We start from the raw sequence: 20591 nt of genomic DNA, 5'->3' as shown, positions 1-20591 counted from the left end.
ACAATTTGGATTTTGTGAGAAGAATATTTCCAAATTTAAGGTGTAAACAGCTAGAAACCTTATGTAAAAAAAACAGAACTAGGTCATCCAGCATATGCTAAGTGTAGCAATGTTACATTTCTAAACAATAAAAGATGAGAGGGCTATCTTTTTTTTTTTTTTTAGAACAAAAAAGTGCTACCTTCTGCCCATGCCTGCTGTTCAGTCATAAAAGATTTTGCATTATCAAAGATTTTATTTGAAATTTGGTAAGAGTTTATCTACTCTGTAATCAATGAGATTGTTGAAAAGGTAAAGGCAAAGCAACAGTAAATCAAGTACTCCTCTTGTCACCTTTGTATTTCTAAGACCATTACATTCTGTTACATTCAAAACATCTATAGGACAATCTTCACCACACTGAAATGAGGGCACCTAGATGTTAAGTTCAGTATAGCTCCTTCTCTGTTCCTGGTCAACATAAATAGCTCCTTCCCAGGCTTCAGTGAGATCAATGGACTAACCAACACTTCTGTACAAATGCTAAGGAAAAAGAATAGGAGCAGTGCAGGGGTTCAATAAGAAGGCAGAAAGGAACGAGTGAACCAAACACGTAGAAAATAGGAAATATTAGTTCTCAAAGCTCTAAAAAAAAAAAAGTTCTTACAAAATCTTTCTGCAAGAATTTCTATTTTTTAGTTAAGGAAGAATTACACCTGCCTATAAATCTTAGGCAAATTTTCAGATAAAACTATAGTACCCTGAACCTTCTTTTTACTTCTTTAAAAAAAAAAACCTTACAAAAAGAAGGGGAAGAACCTTTTTAGAAGAACCCTAAATTTGAGGGAGTTTGCAGAAGGGGCCTAAGAGCAACTGTAAAATACACCCTTTTCACTTCATACAAATAATTTCCAACAATAAAATGAAAGTTCTTTACTGTGCTTGTGATGGATAAGTTCTGTATCCATCACTTACTGCTGATGTTCAACTAAGTCCAGTAAGTAACAGTGTAAGTTAAAAAGCTGAAGTCTGAAAGTCCCGTTTTCACAGCACTTTGCTTTGGGTAATGATGATTTCAACACAAGTGACACTCAGATTTCTGCATTTGGAACTTCGAATGATTTAACCAAACTTACAAATTTTAGGAACAACCACGTGCAAGCTTTTGTCTTCAAGAAAAAGGAATGGCTCTGATAAATACTTATCCGTCCCACACATAAGTTTGCTATATAAAGCAAAAAAATATTGTTTGGGATCAGGTACAAATTCAGTAATGTTTGTGAGAAGACAGACGACAATAGCAGAGGTTTAGTATGAGCAGTTAAAGAATTCCTCCCCTTTAGTTTCCAAAAACAACAGACAATACAAGATTTTGATTCTTAAATTTATTTTTAGCAGGATGTGTATACTAAGGGATGGTGACATCATTAGAAGATAGGTCCATGGCCACCACCTGCAACAGAAGCTAGACAGATGTTAAAGAAAATGACTTAAGAGTTAAAAAACAATACTACTTACCCACAGTAGAGTTATGAAATTCACCTACTAAGCAGTACGGTTAACTTTTGATGCAGACATGACAGTCCATGTATTTATTTGTTGTCAAAATTTCCTGTACTCATGCAAAGCTTGGTTATTACAAGTTACTTACCTGTAAATTTGCTTCAGAAGGTTAACAAAAAGACCTGCAAATTTAGGTCTAGAAAGCTCTAGTCCTAAGTTTAGAGACAGTGAAAGTTCTCTGGAAATGCTAATCCTACTGCTGTTAAACCAGGTCAACAGAAGGTGACATTTCTAGAAATCAAGAACACAACCACTTGTTTCTAAACACAACTGGGTGTTGGACACAGCAGTTGGGTAGGATCTCAAAAATAGTGGCAGATGGATAATACTAATTTGGAAAGAAATTAAGTCTTGATATGTTACTACCCAGAAAGCATGTTATACTCAAAAGAATGTCAATAGTCAGAAGACTAACAGAAGAAACAGAAGAACTGTCCTTGTCTCGAACGGATGAATTTCACCAGAAATTAAGCTTGGAAGTCAAAGTCTAGAAACATACAGTTCAGGAAATATGTTCTCAAACAAATAGTAAAACAAACTCAACAGGCCCTTTTTCCAGTGCTATTTCACATCTCAAGCCAAAAAATAAGGCTCACTATGAGGTATGGTACATCTTAAGACTGTAAAAATACAGTCCTTGCTTGATAAAATGAATGCATCTAGCTGCAGGCAATTGGTATTTACACCAGAAAATATCTACTCCTTAAGAGAATATAAAAAGAGAAATTCAATCCACTGACTATGGACATTATCACGAAGACATGCTGATCTTGCATTTCAAAGCTTCAGAATGTTTTTCAGCCTGCACTTCACAAACTAAAAGGCACTACTGGTAGCAAGTATAAAATAAGTCACTTCACTTACCTCAACACAAGTTTAGAAGTTTGATTTCTAAGGCTTATTGTGTTTTTCCTATCTCTCAGCTCTTTTACTAGCACCTTGAGATAACACTATCTTTTCTCAGGTGTGGTATTTTTGTTTTAGTAGCTAGGTATATTTATAGGTATATTTATACCACACTGATCAGCCTAAAAACATTCTTAGAGTATACCTCAACATCCTAGCACTTCATTTGTTTAAAAAAAAAAAAGACACTGTAGACTACTGTCTCCTCCTTTGTAAGGAAAGACCACTGAAACCAGTCCAAAATTGGAAGCGTGCTGTATTAGAATAAGATTCTTTAACTATGTAAATAATTCAGTCAAGCAACTCAGTTTAAGGACAATGACAGCATGAGTACTAGTTATGAACTACAGCTACTTTTCTTAAAGCTACTTTTCTTAAATGAACTTGCTGACCTAGCAATATTGGGAAGTTAAACCATTTTATATTTGTTGAAAACAGCCAACAAGAGTGAAATATGTTCAAAGTTGCACTCCATTTGCAATTCCTGACTGATCAAGCGTTGGCTTCCACGGAAGTATTAACTTGTCCAAAGAACTCTCTACCTTTTGAGCAATTCACTAAATCAGTAGCCTACACCTAAATAGATGTAATTGCAGGTAACGATCTACAAAAAGAAGACAATTGTTCCCAAAGTACTACAGTGGGACTACGTCCTTCAAACACATTATATTCACACAAGGAAGATAGGGCAGGTGACGAAGAGCTTAAGGTTTCCTGTTCTTTCAGGTTCCATTGACCAGATGGATCATTTGCTACTGCAATCAACACTACCATGCATACCATCTATCTTACATGAAGTTGGTCGACATTCTTCCCTCAGGTAAGGATAAATACAGTGAAGCTGGCAGGAAAAAACCTTCATCAATTGCTTTTCTGTGAGGCACAAGAGCAAAGGTCAGGAAACAACAGTACTCTAGGAAAGGCAACTTCAGATGCATCACGAACAGTATTTTTCTGAACCAAGATGCTATAAAACTTGAGTTCAAGTTACGATGTTACAAAACAGTAAAGAAACCACAGCATGAAGAAATCTTTTATGATAGACCTGTTACACATGAGACCTGAAAAGCAATTAATTTGCGTACCACATAAGGACTACATGCATATGCTACAGTTACAGGACATTGCAACTGTACAGCTATTTCCCCCTTGCAAAATGATGCAGTTTCAATTTTACTGCTGTAACATCCAAGTCAGGGCTTGAACCTACATCTCAAATTTCAGATAATGGACTGGGGAAGGAACAGACATGAAATTATGACCTATTTAAGGAATGTGTAAAATTCACCAGCAGTCTTGGCAGTTATTATGCAGTAGGCAAGGAAAACAGGTGACTGATAATTGTAAGCATTGGGATAATTTACTAGATCATCCATTCACATTGATCTGTTCAACCTTTACCCTTCTTTTGTTAATTATCTGTCCTATTCTACTGTCCCCTACAGCTGAAAATGCTGACAGCCAGCTGTAATCAATGCTGCAAAACCTAAAAGTGTTTTACTAATGTATCTTTGAGTCAGGTTAAAAAGTTACACTGAAACTAGTAATTAAGTTCTCATTCTGTAAGCAACTTCACAAACACACAATTATCAGAAAGATCAATCCTCTTCACAAAAAGAAAGTTATTAAGCCTGTAATACATAGTTAAAACTTACAACAATGAAAAGAACAAGAAAAATCGTACTCGGTGAAGAATTAAAAGTTTGTACCGCTAAGACTTTCTATCTCCACAAGAAAAATAAAGCCTTTACTTATCACGTGGACTGAGCATGCTAAAAAACAAAGACAAACACTGAAATGATCACAACTGTAATATTACTTACTGTTCTGCTGATTTAACAGAGTTAGAATGTGAGAACCAAAGAAATCTTGTTAATGTGCTGAAAACAAAGATCTAGCTGGTATTTACCTTTGAAGAAAAAAGCTGTTTGGGCAAGCTAAAAACATTTGCAAGATCAAGCTTTATCAAGGAATGGACTAAAACAAAACAATACGCACTTCCAGCTTATGTTCCTTCTCTGCAAGAAATTCTTTTTGACATCGTAGAAAGTCTGACAACATTCGAGTCAGCTGTTTCCTATCATCTATTTCAGCTGCCAACCTGCCATTGTAATCCGCCAGCAACATACATGCATCGTCTACCATTTTGGAAAGTTGCTCCCCAGATTCCTTATCTAAAAGCAAGCAGAGAGAAACAGGTAAAGCATGACTTCATTCTATGTCACTGAGTTTGAATAAGAGCATTTCAGTTACTGGACCCCCAACCCTCACCTGTTATCCTGTCTAACAGGGACACATCTTGGACCTCTATAGGCAAAGAAGCTATCCTCTGATGAACTGCTGCATCCCCAGAAGCAGCATTTTCTAGTTCTTGCAATGCTCTAATGAGATCCATGGTCTGAAAAAGCATGCAAGATTGAAGACTAGTTTAAATAAAGAAATCCTAGTATAAAACAGTATTTCACAACAAGGTTATGGTCTTTTTAAAAGCACTTATGATATCAGCATCATATGAAAACTCTATCCCCTCTCAGACAAAAAAAATAAAAAATCAGACAAATGTTGCAATGTTCCTTAGTTTTATAGGTCACCTTCCTACAACAGATTTTTCATTGAAGTTCTTGGCATAGGACTACTTACACTTTATTTTTGACAGTAATTATTATTTTACAGTACCTTTCATTTTACTACATGTTTTTGAAACTATTCTCTTGTACTTTGCTACTCCAGATTAGATCAGTGCACTTCCTTTGGAAGTTGTTATACAGAAACATACTAAATCATGATTATTTCAGGAGAGTCATTCATTGCTATAACAAAAACCTTTTGAAATGGGACAGTACCACAAAAAAAAAACAAAACCAAAAAACACAAGAATTATAAAAGTCAAAACAAGGCAAAATAGAAAAGAACTTTACTGAAGCATCATGACTGTAACACTGAAAAATATTTTATTGATAAATACTACGAATCTTATTCCAATTACATGCGTTATTTGTTACCCCAGAAATCAAAAGAGAACCTAAAACATTATCAAAGCTAATGCCAAAATTCTAAAATGGGCAAAGTAAGATATATAGTTCATACAATTTTTTTGTTTTAGTGCCAATCTCACTGACGTTACAGCATGTTCAATGTCTTAGCTCCAACTTGTAACCTGAAGTACTTCAAGGAGGAAGTTTCATGAGGCCTGAAGTTAAACATAGTCCACAACCTTTGGTGGATTACACCTCACAAAGGGATAGCAAATGACAGACTAATTTTTTCATTACTTTTCAGAAACATTAGAAGGTGTTGCAGAGCCAATAGTTCCTTTATACTCCTAAAAAAAAAATCAACATAAATGTTAAGCTACCTTTTCCACAGAAGAATGAAGGTTTCCAGCAAGAGGTATCGTCAGGAAACAAACTGATGTAGCCAGTAAGATTCATCTTGCCTCAAGGTTGCATGGACAGGTAAAAAGCACAGCAGTTTCTCCTTACAAAGCTAACAGGGGTCATAACATACAACTGAACATAGTCTGGGGAAATCTTGTATCCTACTGGGACATAGTTCAGCCACTTACACTAAAGAAAGGGGTGTGGTCATCCCTGCCCATAGAAGTAAAACTTATTAAAAGGAAAAGCAAAGGCCATCCAAAAAGAAGAGCGCCTGAAAAATTATCTACAAAACCATATGCAAAACCAGAATTTTATAAATGTTGTTTTACCTGTGGAGGGTCAGTGGGAGAACTTCGAGGTGAACAGTTATTTTCATCAACTTTTATCTGTTCATACGTACGCTTCTTCACTTTTCTGTCTCCATCTAAATGAAAACAAACTGAAATTTGATTCCTCTGACTCCTCAAACAAGATGCTGAATTTTCATATGTAAACAAAATACTTACACAAAGCTTGCCTAAGTTGCTCTAATACATCATTTTCATAAACAGACCTCTCTTCCCAGATAGACAGCACTCGGCCAAGGTGCTTTTTACAACTTTCATCAGACTCACTGTAACAAGAAAAAAAGAAAAATGAACACGAGGTGAAAATACATCACAATTACATTACAGTACAATTATCTTTCATAGAAGAATCTTGGCATACCTTATCAAAGTATGAGAAGTTCAATAACCTCAGAAAACATCAAAGCCACAGTTTACAGAAAAGACCAGTTCAAGGTGTTTCAGCAAGTGCATCAACAGCAACAAAAAACTGAGTGCCCAATCCCGTTTCTATTTTAGTTTGGTCAATCCATAGTATGTCTGTATTCCCACAGTATATCTGTATTCCCATTATGCAAAAGCTGCAAATTATTTGTTTGATTGTTTCAACTGCTCTAAAGCACTATATGAAAATAATTCTGTACCAAAGTTCTAACATCATTCTAATACAACAGGAAGAATAGTCTGCTGGAAAAAAACAAATCATGAACAGCAGTAATGAGACATACCAGATTGCTGCAGCAGACAGAAAGTCTTAAATTAAGGCACTTCTAACAGCTTTCTGAGGGAAAAATGATTGAACACAGATGAGTTTACTACATGACTTTACCTAACAGCATTAAGACTACTCAAGATCAAAAAAATCTCTAGAAATATTAACAAGACTTCCAGTACAACATTAGCAGATAAGGACTACCTGGGCCAGATGGATGAACAGAGAAGTAATCTGTCAAAACACAGAGAAGGGCACTGCACATAACAGTGTACTGTACCTTGAAACATGCTTAAAAGCCTCCACTATTACTGGAGCAAAGTCTTTTGTAAATTCCGGTCCTTTCCTTTTGCTGTTCTGTATGACATCATTGGCCAAGTACAGGAACGTCAGCTTCCTATTTGGTTTTGCTAATGAAAAAAAGAACAATAAATAAAACAGAATATTAGAAATATATAATTACAAATACCAGTTTATCCAGAACATCTGTTCCTCTGTTGCTACACTAGTTGCAAAAGCCAAATTAAATGGCCTTCTTCCTATTCTCATTATCACAATATTTCATTTCAATTTTATATTGTATTTATATTTTATATATATTTTTATATTGTATTTATAAATGCACAGAGATCTTGGTCATACACTGATTTTTTTCTCTTCTGCAAGCGTTAGCTCAGATTCTTCCTCCTTCGTGACACAACTTCCCTCCAGCTCAATCTCCAGAAACAAGTATATAAAAAAATGTGATACCCCAAAGTGTTCTTCAGGCTTTCAGGTGTTTTCCTGAGCCTAGTGTACATGGATTATTTGGAAGCCTTCATGGATTTCTTCCAAGAACTTCAGCTCACCTTTAAGACAACATAAGTTTCTTACTCCCACTGAAGCCCTCTAACAAGGAGCTGTACAGGTCCACTATCACTCACCTGAACAACGCATTTCTGGTTTGAATTTCACTCAGTCTTATAAGACAATTCCTCATTCTCATTCTTGAGGCAATTCTTAATCTCCGTTCTCCGTGCTACTTTGATAGTCCACTCATCGCCTGATCACTAAAACATTTATGTGCATGCAGCTGTAACCTCATGAAAACATTTTCAAAAATTGCTTTCTGATTGGAGTAGTTCTCTTTCCAAGCATCTCAAGCATTTCACCCCTATCTCAACAATCTGCAAAAGAATGAATTCCACCTCACGTATCTTCCATTTTTACTCAGTTATTTTAATTTACCATCACACCTCATCCAGTTTTCATGAGTTTATGGATTTCCTCAGAGCTGCAATTCTTATTTCAATTCTTCTAATCTTGTGTTAATAACAGAAAAATCATCAATATCAGTAACTAGCATACAACCTCAGTGTGCATGCCCTCTCTTTAAAAGAGAGGTAGTTTCTCATGAAGAAGGAAAAGATCTAATAGTTTCTGCCCTCTAAAGCACAGTTGTAAAGAACAACATAGAAATTTTTATACTTATTCTTTTGAACTTGTGTTCAGTTCCCAGGATGATTTTATTTTGTTAGTTTCCATTCCAATCTCGCAAACAAACAAGAGAAGTACCCATTTTACACACATACACAAAATCAATGCTGAGATAATTCCACTCTAAGGCACTGTCTCTGAATATAAGTCTTGCACTGCAGCAAGACTCCTGTGAGGGATTTCTACGTGGAATATTGACTGTTTCCTATAAACTTGTTGGACATGCCCATCCAAGAAAATAGAAATTTGGATAAAGTGAAAAAAACTGTATTAAAAGTAAAAATGTACCTACCTGGAAATATAGTAACATCTTCTACCTATGTTACAGGTAAATCACAGCTCTATCACATAGAAAGATTTGAACTACTCAAAAAGGGAGTCTTAGAAAACACAGTCTGTCTCACAGCTTCAACAAAATAAACCACTTCCTAGAGCTGACCCCAGTCCCTTCAGTTTCTCAGAGGAACTAAGAATTAGGACTACAATTCTAACAAAGCAGGCAGCTCGCCATATACTACAAGCTCTGAACTGCAGGAAGGCTAAGTCCTTGTCCGTCCCTTTCACAGAAAAATGATGTTTCAGTCCTCAGCGATGCAACTTATTTGTGACAGGTCTCACCTTTCTTGCCTCCACCAAGTAACCAAATCACCTGAGTCATGAAAGAAAGACTGAAGATGTATGCAGCGCTTTGAAATCAGGTGGCTGCAATCCTCACAAAGACCATACTCGGTCTATTCTCTACAATAAGCAGACCAGTGCACAGTGTTTGCAAAAAGCATGCTAAAACTCAAACTCACTTTCAAGCTTATTTCCTCTAGTATTACTTTTTCAGTCTGCCTCTGCTGCTTAACTGTAACAACGATACATTAAATAAACAAAGATCCTTAAAACACTGTTAAAGTCTGCTCTGGCTTTGGTTAGAAACCCAGACTTTATGAATTCCACCTTTACGTTCCTAAGAAGTATTGCAAAGTAAAATTTAATTCCTCCTGTTGTAACAATGCTGTGTGCAAAAGTGAAAGCTTAAAATGTTTGCCTATCGCTGGAAGGGCTCCTTTTAATTCCTAAATCTTCAGGAGTTACATACTGACCTACTACCGCTCTGCCTCACACACAAATATGCAACGTAATCTTTAGCAAATGGGGTTGACAACTCTCAGCTGAGAAAAACAAGGTGTTCTATTGCTACCATGACAGCAAGTTAACTACTGAAGCCTGAAATACAAAACTAAATCCCAGACCTATTCTGAAAAATTCTGTTTAAAGCATCTCTCTTCAGCAGCAGTGATTACTTTCCATCCTGGGATTTGATATACCAAGATGGATCACAGAGCAGTTTGCATATTTAAACAAAAACAAGTGTCCTTGGTGTCAGGGAAGGTTAGTAGAAAAAAGCACTGCTTAAAGGAAATGAAAGAAAACTGTGTATGATCTTAGGCTAAAGGAGGATTTGCGTGGTATATAATGCTCGAGTATACAGTGCTAGCAGTAAGTAGCCCATAGAGTCATTGGTTCACTAACAGCACAGTCTGCAAACATTAAATTATTAAGGATCTATGTTGAACTGATTCTAATTTTCAGAAACTCTGTGCAGTGTTCACGTAACTCTTCTACTTGTCTCAGATTTAACATCTACCCTCTTCCACAATCACCAAAGCAGCTCACAGAAGCACCAGATTCTGAAATCTTTTAACAGGCCCATAGTGCTGGCTGGAATAAGGGCCATAATAAACAGATTTCTCTTAAAGCATTCATGATGACACTTATGAGGGTCAACACCTGGCAGCAGAAATCAAGCATGCTTCAAAAACACACCTTACACTTAATTGCACCCAATACTCAGCAGATACTCATGGTATTTCACCTGCAACTAAGATAATAAGGCAGCCACCCTGGAGAGACTCAGCATCTCCATTACCAAGTCTTAACTTCAGGGGACCTATGCCTCTTAGGAACATGTAGTTCTTAATCCTGCTTAAAATATCCTGTCTCTCTTCTAGTCCAACACAGATGCCCTGACATTGTATGCTTGATCCCACAGTACTTGGAGAACTGTGATGCCCAAGAGCCACCTCTACAAGAAACTCTAGTACTCTGGGAAGGACTTTACCTGGTAAGGCAGGAAGGTGGTTATGTTCACTGAGGTTAACTCCAGTAATCAATAATTACACTTATTTATCTTCTCCAGGTTTACCTTCTGGCACTGGCAATTGAGCTCCCATGAAGATTACTAGAAACAGACCCATTTGTTTCATGCTGTTTTACCCCTCCTTCCCTAGAACTGAAAGATACTTCAGAGACTCACAGCACGGCTGAGGTTGGCAGGGCCCTCGGACCACCTGCTCCAACCTCTGCTCCAGTAGAGCCATCCAGAGCACGGTGACCAGGCCCACATCCAAGCTGCTTCTGAAAATCTTCAAGGAGGAGAATCCACAGTCTCTCTGGGGAACCTGTGCCAGTGCTATGGCACCCACACAGCACAGAAGTGCCTCATGCTCAGAGGGAGCCTCCTGTGTTTCAATGTGTGTCCACTGTCTCTTTTCCTGGTGCTGGGTACCACTTAAAAGAGCCTGGCTTCATCTTCCCTGCACCAGCCCCGTTAGGCCTTCTAGACACTGATGAAATTCCCTGAGCCTTCTCCCCTCCAGGCTGAACAGTCCCAACTCCCTCACCCTCTACTCACAGGTGAGGTGTTCCACTCCCCTGATGGCACTCTGCTGGACTCCTTCCAATCACCCGTGAGTATTTGCCACCCCACACATAGCAGAAGAAACTCCAAAAAAAAAAGCACACAGCACAGAATTTCACTTAAAACACATTACAAGTTAATGGACCATTGACCCAACTGAAAATGTTAATGGTTTTGCTATGTCAACTGACCTCAACTGAAAATAATATTTAACAAGAGGTTTTGAGAAAAAGAGCAACAGTAAGTTAAAACCCCACATCAGTAAAAAATGTGGTTAGAGCTGTTAATTGAAGTCCTCTAGTATGATTTTAGATAAGAATTTCATTCAATTTCTTTTGAATTATGTTAGTCTACAGATACACAGCAGAGCATAACAATGTCAGCACTCGTCCCCAAATCCCCAGGTCATTTTGTGTGTCATTACATGCTTTGTATCTTTGCATGAGAGGATGAATGACATCTTTCAACACACCCAACAAGCATTCAAGCTTTTTTGTACCAGCTTATCTTTTTAAGTTAAACAGCACTGAAACTTGAGTGCAAGCTCACCGTGAACTAACACGAGTATTCACGCAAGCTGACTAAGGGCAGCACTCTCTGGAGACAAGATTGAAAGCACACCTCTAAAAAATAACTCCAGAGGCCATCATCAGAGAAGAACATATAAAGATAAGATAATCCATAAAAGCGCTGTTATCAGACCAGCACATAAACTGAAAATTCATTAACTATCTATCAAGGAAAAGTTAAAGCAAGTGTTCAATATTGCACACTCATCTAATTCTCCAGCTGAATTTGATCAAGGTTTGAGAACTGTTGTGCTTCCTTTTCAAAGTGGATATTACCTACACAATGCATGTCCACGGTTTGATGGTCCAGGTATCTTGGTGTTGGGTTTGGAGTCTAACAGTGAAAGGAAACAGCCTACAGCCATTGCTGAGAAAGAGGCCACCAGCATCCAATTACCACAGGGATGCAAAGAAGATCGTCACAAACCAAATAAACCTTTCCAACACAGTTACTCTGCAGAAACGTCCTGTAGTACTTTGTGTACCTTGAATCACCTGAATGCAAGAATCAAAGTAACTCCCTCACTGCCTGGCCTGGGACAATGTCAAAATGGATATGAATCAACAGTTGTAGGATAGGGACATTTATTATTATTATTATTTTTTAAATCACTCAAGTTACATATTCAGAACCAGAATTATGAAAGCCAGGCAGGTGCAGGTAAGATATCAGGATACAAGTGGTACAACTGTAAATATATTATGTTTGTACACATTACGTTCTTAAACGCTAGTAGAGCATATTCAGCCAGTCGAGTTGGATTATACAACCAAATATATGAAAGCTTCCTACATTGCCAATCTACTGCACATGAACACACATCATTTTATAAAGCACATATGTTGCAAATTCTGTTTTCTAACTTAGCAACAACCATTCACCTTGAATATCTGCTTCTAGTCAATCTCTGATCCTTTTTGTAAAGAAGAGAAGCTTTGTTTGGATTCCCACAAGTATCCCACCTTAAATATCTTATTAGCCTCCTCAATACCACCTACTAACCAGTAAAATCAGTCAGCCATAATGTTTTCATTCAATAGAAAGAAAAAAGAAATCTGTTTATTTTCTTAAGGCTGCTACATTAACTAATGACACAATGTCACTATTAAGTAAAACACCTTCACAGCCATTAGAAGTGAAAGATTCCCTCTCTTGGAAGAAAAACTACATTACCTACCATAGAAGATAACAGCCTTACAATCAGGAACCTGTTAACTGAAATTTACTACATATCTGCAAGGCAATGCACTTTCATCACTTTCAGCTGTGCTGCTGCTCCAAAGCAGTATCAGAGGAACACAGATGTAGCACAACTTTCAAACATACTTTCAATGTTGTTAGGCCTTCTCAATCTGCATACCATGATCTTCTATCTTAGAATTTTCTGGAGCACTGAGCAACTGCCACAACAGATACAAGGTTCAGAAAAATACACTGCATCAATGCCAACAGCTAGAACGAGCGAGGGTCCAAACACAAGCATACGTCTCAGCAGCAGCTGCAGACAAATACAAAAATAAAAATTAGAAATAAGCAAAAATACTTGCTTCTTCTACCACTGAATGACTTCATCGCATACACACAAAAGAGCTTAAGCATAACAAACTTGAACAGCAGGTAAAATGGTAGTCAAGTGCTAAAAATATAACCCTATGTACCAGCATAAGTGTACTTACTGCTGCAGCTGTCTCAAAGAAGATATACAACGGTTCTTGGAACATGGATAAGCTTTGCAGTGAAGACAAAGATCAGGTTATGAAAGAGATGACAGCCAAAACAAGAAATTGGTTGTTAATCTGGAGTTTCAGCATCTGTTTCTGAGACTGACTGATCTAAGAGATGCCATGCCAGGCACTGGGGAAACAGATATCTGAATGTGAAATTAAAGATAACACGTAACAAATCTACTAAGAAATCAGTAGGATGTAAATATCGAGTGACATAACTGGACTTAGAAAAGCTAGAAGAAAATGAGCTTACAGGTAAAGAAGGTATTAAATGCAACTGACTGGAGCATGAAATAAGAAGCACCATATTTGTTTCCTTAGAAGTCAAGCCTTTAGCAATTTCCACCATAAGCACAAGAGAGAGCATACTGAACAAGTGCTTACCACTCCCCTGAAATCTGATACTGAATTACGGAATAGAAGTTTCCACTAAAAAAAAAAAACAACAAACCACACAACCAAACAAACACCGACAAAACAACATCTACAGGTGCCAAGAATCCTGAAATCTGGAAGGAACAGATGGATGCAAGAAAACATATCTAATCTGCAAATACAAAAGAAGAGCCTTTGTCTCCCTCTCAGAAGAGCCTCTTAAAAATGTTCCTAGGGTTTTTTTCAGCAGCCAATCAGTAGCCACAGACTTAAACAACAGTAGTCTATGTGCAATGCCACTAGCTAGTTAAACAACACCCTGTAAGACAATCCCTTTAAGGGCACATAACATGTAAAGGTTTAATGGGCTCACTATTTGCATTTCAGGTTTGGTTGATGTATTCATATGATTAATTAACTAGTCCTACTTAACTAATAAGCAAGCTTATGACTCAACTAAATTCAAGTGTCAAGATAGTGGCCTTTCAATACCTAAAGGGGAGCTACAGAAAAGAAGAGGACAGACTCCTTAAAAGGATCTGTGGTGAGAGAACACAGGGAGATGGCTTCAAGCTTGAAGGAGGTAGATTTAGGTTGGACATAAGGAAAAAATCTCTTACAGTGAGGGTGGTGAGGCAATGGAACAGATTGCCCAGAAATGTGGTTGATGCCCTGTCCCTGAAGACTTTCAAGGAGAGGCTGGATCAGGCCCTGGGGAACCTGATGTAACTGTGGTGTCTCTGTTCACCGCAGGGAAGTAGGACTAGATGACCTTTAAAGGTCCCTTCCAACTCTAAGTTCACAACCTCTACATGTGATTTCATGAAATATAGCTGAAACACGACCATTTTCCTCAGTGCACACCCTTTCAAAGTCTTCGCAATCTAACCACTACACAAAAGGTCTCTGAAAGCAATTAAGATGCTGTGGCAACATTATTGCTACAGTTAACTCAACAAGTTACAACGAAACAATCATGAAGCTGCCATATCCCAAGGATGGGGAAAAAAAAAAAATAACCTACAATAGAAATCCAAACTGTGTAACAGATTTTGACATCAGTAACACATGTCAGAAATGCAGTACTGAAGAAGTGTCCTCATCATCAACATGTTTATTACATAAATCAACAATGAAATTCAAAACAATGCAGACTCATGATCAGAGTAATCCAGTGCTAACATAGCCAAAAGCCTAAAGTTGTGATACTATACTCAGTATCCTTTGTGTGGGCACTAGCTTCACATTAGGGGACTTACCTATTTAGAAATAAATGTTTTTGTTACATCTTGAGCACAGGAAAGCCACACGGTGCATGAAACCGTCAACAGAAATTAATTAAATTTTAACCACTAGCAAAGAAGAAAAGCTGCTCTGTTGTCACTGAACCTCTGCTTACCTATCAAAACAGGAAAAATCTTTGTTGTAACAGTTGTAATTAAAGTTAAACACATCTGGTGCATACTCTTTATTTGATTCGTCAATGAACTAAAGGATCTATCCTCCATTCACCATAGAAATCAGACAGTTAATATCTTGCATAACTGGAATGAAAAAAAAACACAATACACACTAAAATATGCATGTCTAACCTACTAGGTTTTGTGGTTTTGTTATCTTTTAATAATAAATACAAAAAATAAAAGCTTTGTTACTTGTTTATATAAACGATATCATATATTTTATACGCAGCCTAATTCCTCTTCACTCAGCGTGGTCCTGGAAAGCAAGAAGTTTGGGCACTCCTGTGCTAAAGCACGCAGTACCCAGAGTGACACCTGAGTAGTTTTGAGCAGATGAAGAATCGGGAGTACTTAATATCTCAGGCTGGGCAGCAGCTCTGCCACAGCTCCATTCTAAGTGACAAAGTTACTTTCATTAGCATACATTAGAGGTCAGTTAGCATGCCTTGGAAACATAACATTTCCTCTACTTGTAATTTGATGAAGATCCTTTACTTGCATATTGTGAAAGTTACTAGGAGTCTCTGACAATCCACAGTTTACAATATTTTTGCAAAACACAAACAGCCAATACATAAATACATAAAACCTCTCTAAAGAGGTGCACAAATCTGTGAAGACACCCTAGCACAGGGCCTGAAGGTTACCAAGTAGCCAAGCTAACAGAAGGAAACTACGATTTTATGTTGCCCAGGCATCTGTGTTGCCTAAGTTAGCTGCACATTAGGAATGTCATCTCTTCACCTCTACTGCAACATGACGTAAAGGCAACAACTATTTTGAAAGTAAAAGAATTAGCACCAAACGTTTAGAAAGAGAAGAATGATGAACCTAGTACTTGTTTTAATGAATATCTTAAAGAAATTCAAGCAACTTCATCTGAAACAAGGACTTTTAACCAAAATGAAAGCATCCAGAAAAATTAAGTATTGCACTGCATTGTTTTCAACACAACTGTGCGGTGTTGTAGCATAATCTTTTGCCAGCCCAAAAAGAGACAGACTTGAAGGAAGGTCTGGAGAAGGGAGTAATAATTTTAAGAAGGTGATAAAATTGAAGGAAATAAAATTCAAAGAAGGCAAGGTCCAATTTTCATTTCAAGGACAATACAGGCTAGCAATAGTGACAGACAATACCAATTATTTCTGTGTTCACATTCCCCAAATAGAGCCTGATTTACTCTGACAGGACAGAAATCACATTTCTATGACTTGAAAAATGGCAAGTCAAGATAATTAAACTTACTCATGGCATCACTGCCAGCACTCAACTCCATGACGTTTTAGCCATGCCAGCTTCACGAGTTGATAGAGGAACATATGAAAGAAACACTTTACATACAACCTAATGGCACAGAAGATGACCAGGACCTTGAAAGGAACTTTCTCCTGCCAGAGCGAGGTGATGACATGTTTTTTACACACCCTTGAAGGCTGGCTTCCAAAGAAATCATCAGAAAAATTGTGCTTTGAAGCTGCAAAAGCTGGATGACACTTCAACAAACAGAAGATAAAGACAATTATACATAGGTTGCTTCAAAAGTAATGCCTCCTATTTATTTCCATGGGAACTACAACAGAAATAGAGCACAGTAACAGTAATTGACAGAGAAAACTTTCAGCTACAAAAAACACTATTTTTCAACACAGCCATCACTGTTAGCTATGCACTTTTGCCGGCAAAGTGTGCCATGCTTGTAAAAATCTGCACCAGTAGAGGTGACACACTGTTTCACAGCTGCTATGATGGTGTCACTGCTAGGAAAGTTCTCCATATGCAGCCCGCTTTTCGTTAGCCCAAACAGATGCAAGTTGGAAGGCGCCAAATCCAGATGATATAGTGGGTGTGACAAGACAGTCCAGCCAAGACTGGCAACGTGCTCCACAGTCCTCAAACTGCTTGCAAGAGAAAGGCTGTCTTCTCCTCTGGCCAGACTCTGGAAGTTGGTGCTTTCTGCTTAGACAGCGTGACAATGTAGCAGTCAGTTCAGGGAAACCCAGAAGGATCACACCTTTTCTATTCCAAAAGATGGTACAAATCACTTCACCTGCCAAGAGCTGCATCTTGAACTTTATCTTTGGTGGGGAATTCACGTGTCACCATGGATTTCCATTTTGACCCCAGCTTATAGAGGTGACACCACATCACCTCACCAGTAATGATGCAATCTAGGAAACTGAGTATTCATGGGACCCGCCAGGCACAAACTTCACAATATTCCAACATTGCCACCTCTAACACATTGAAGCTGATATTCAGCTTCATTCACAGTTCCCTGGTCGTAATCTGCTGATTCACATGGATGAGCTGATCAAGATGCTCTTCATTTTGTGGTGTGACAGCTGTGTGTGGCTGTCCAGAACACGGCTTGTCTTTCACATCACTGTTGCCAATGCAGAAATGTACCACCCTCTGCCTCACTGTGCTCACATCTACTGGGTGGTCTCCATCAGGGTTCAGCAAGTGCCAATGAATGTCAGTAAATGCAATTTTGTCCACATGGAGGAATACAATGACGCATCTTTGCTTCACATGCACTTCCATATCAGACACCATTTTTTCAGACTGCCCCTCTGCTGCCATCTGTCATACAGCAATAAAGTTCAACAGAATATTGGTGGGAAGGTTCAATCTCTACTGCCATACCACCAACATCCATCTCTGATGTGGGCCAACATAATGCAATCGGAGGCATTACCTTCGGAGCGGCCTTCATAGCAGCTATGCGTCTCTGAAGTTCTTGACCTACATCTTCAAAACAGACTTAGCTTTCAGTGTCTGGCTTCCACTTCTAAGAAAAGAGCTCACAGGAGTACTTTGCTTTAAGATCATTATCTTTGCCTCTTAATGACATGTCTAAGCATTTAGCCATGTTTTGAGCATCTCATTTCTCCTTTGGAACAAATTGCATAACAGGAAAATTATGTTAATGCTGAAATTGAGAGCTAAATTTCATGAGCTATTACTGTGCATACTATCAAGACAAACAATGGAACCTCTAGCTGAATACCAATAAGTTTAAGGCACCTTTCTGATATCTTTTAGAACACCAGACATTGAAACCGTTTGTCTAAATCCCCTGGGAAATGTGAGATGTTTCAGATGGAAATGGAAGATCCATTCATTTGTTCTCAGAACATGAAGAAAATACTTCCAAAGAGCCATACACTGAAAACGCTTTTGCTTTTTTTTTTTCCTCCTGTAAGATGAAATATACCAACAAATATGTATTCCTTTTCAGGACCTCACTTGTAACAGACTCAAGTCATTCAATTTATGGATTAAGATAGCCAGTAACAGGACAGAAAAAAAAAATAATGTAAGCTTAAAGCCTCAAAAAAGCAACATTTCATCAGAAAAGCCTATGTTAAATAAAAATACAGGGGCCATTTGAAAACCTAGAGAACTGATAGGAATCTATTTCCATGCTATATTCCAAAGTTAAGTATTGCTGCACAGACAAGACATTATTTTAAGAGTAGTTCAGTTACTTTGTTATGAAGTTATGTGCGCTAACCAAGAAGTAATGTTGAACCAGCCATACACTCTTTGTATTCTAATACACATCATTTTTGCAGGTCAGTGAGCCCTCTTAGATGCTCAAAACTAAGGTAGTGGTTTCTCTTCCGTAAGTTCTACAGTGACTTTGCTTTATTTTTCCTCTTCACTTGAAAACCTATTCCCTTTAAAGATCTATATAATAATGAGATCCAAAGGAAACTACTGGAAGACAGTAACATTTTCTAAAGCAAGGCACACTCCTTGCAAGTGACTTACTTATACTTAAAGGAATCGAGATCAAGTTATTTTCTAGGAGGGTCAATGGCCTCCCATGCCATTTTTTCATTTCAACCCCAGAAAGAACTGAAAGCTCTTTGCTGTTAAAACGAAAGCCATGCAAGTAACTAAGGGTGCACACTAGACACCAGATATTTAATACAGCTAAAGAAATAAACGCCTCTATTAAGTTAGCATCGGTACTATCCAGCTGGCAAAAACAGTAAAAGTAGCCTTTAGGACACATGGAATTGCTACTCCAATCCTCATCTGCCCGACATGAATAGTTACTGGCGTAAGCGGACAAAGAGATAGTAGTTAACAGCGTTATTAATGATGAAAGACTACCTGAGACCTGGCATCCTGGAAGAACCTTAACTACCAGTATTTAAATCCCTTGCATGCCACCTCCTTTCCCTTTCCTCACTGCCTTTTGTCATTCTGTAAGAGAAGGAAGCCAATCGTCGGCCTCCTAACAAACAACTCGTTGAGGGAGGGAGGAGGAAAGGGAGGGGAGAAAAAAAGAGAGGTACAGCACCTCCCAGCCCACACTCACGGCACACTGACACCCAGGGGCTCACGCCTGCCCCTGCAGCTCCGCTCTCCCCAGGAACCCGAGCCCGCCCTTTCTCTCCCCCCTGCCTCCATTCCGGGCTCGAAGGCCCACGCAGCTCGACCCCCCTTCCGCGGGCAGCCGCGCCCCGAGGCCGGCCCGCTCCTTCCACAGCCGCCTCCCCGAGGAAGGCCCCACCCCGCAGCGGAGCCTCACCTTTCCGCAGCTCCCGCTCCCACACGCTGACGATGAGCGCCGAGTGCTTGCGGTGATGGATGAGCCACAGGCTCAGGGTCTGCACGCTCTGCTGCGAGTTACTGAGCTCCGACAGCTTCCGCTCCAGCGCCGCCTCCGAGAACGCCGACATTCCGAGCCCCCCTCGGCCCTGCCACCCCCACCAGCGCGGCTGCGGCCCGGCGCGGCCCGGCCCCGCTCAGTCCCCGCCTCTCCGCCCCAGCGGGGGAGGAGCCGGCCGAGCCCCGTCCCTTCCCGCCTCGCCGGCCGCCACTTCCGCACGGTCCGACGGCCCGGCGCTGCAAAATGGCGGCGGACGAACCTCCCGGAGAGCCGCCCGGCCCCGCCTCCCTTCTCCTTCTTCCCTCACTTCCGGCAGAGGCCCAAGAGGCGGCTGAGGGGGTGGGTGCTGGGTGGCTCCCGCCCCTCACGGGGGGTGGTGGCTGACCCTGTCAGCCAGCGCAGCTTCAGTGCGGGATCACCGTTCCCCCGAACGTTCACTTTCTCCAGCGGAGCTGGGTTCATTGCCAGGCTGTGTGGCATCTTTTGGAGAGATGCTCTGACAAGGCCTGAGAGCTGTGACATGTGGAAAGCAAAGAAGAAAAAAAAAAGAGTTGGGGGTCTTCTTTTGGTTCTGGGAAATAACATAAAACACTGACACGAATAAGGCCCGAGGCAACGTGTGTGTGTGTGTGTGTGTGAGTGAGATGACACGAGGTTGGGAGTAAATGTTGATTTGCCTGAGAGTAGGAAGGCCCAACAGAGGGATTTGGACAGGCTGGATCAGTGAGCTGAGTCCAAATGTATGAGCTTTAACAAGACCAACTGCTGAGTCCTGCACTTTGGCTGCAATGACTCCAT

General features: G+C 39.4%; 1 protein-coding gene across 2 annotated transcripts in view; it reads right to left on the bottom strand.

The window, feature by feature from the left end:
- The window catches only part of RPRD1A (regulation of nuclear pre-mRNA domain containing 1A), a 47367-nt gene extending 27314 nt beyond the window's left edge, over positions 1-20053 (bottom strand). The window contains exons 1-6 of one of the 2 annotated variants that reach the window (XM_015282325.4): positions 19713-19938; positions 7147-7276; positions 6335-6441; positions 6158-6252; positions 4720-4846; positions 4447-4622 (exon numbers count right to left, since the gene is read on the bottom strand). In XM_015282325.4, the coding sequence (XP_015137811.1) occupies positions 4447-4622; positions 4720-4846; positions 6158-6252; positions 6335-6441; positions 7147-7276; positions 19713-19863 (786 nt within the window). In that variant the 5' untranslated portion in view covers positions 19864-19938. 2 annotated transcript variants of the gene reach the window in all.
- Between the last annotated feature and the right edge of the window lie 538 nt (positions 20054-20591).

This window comes from Gallus gallus, chromosome 2 (assembly GCF_016699485.2).
Source record: "Gallus gallus isolate bGalGal1 chromosome 2, bGalGal1.mat.broiler.GRCg7b, whole genome shotgun sequence".
Lineage (NCBI taxonomy): Eukaryota > Metazoa > Chordata > Aves > Galliformes > Phasianidae > Gallus > Gallus gallus.
This window is presented reverse-complemented; position numbering and strand designations above follow the sequence as displayed.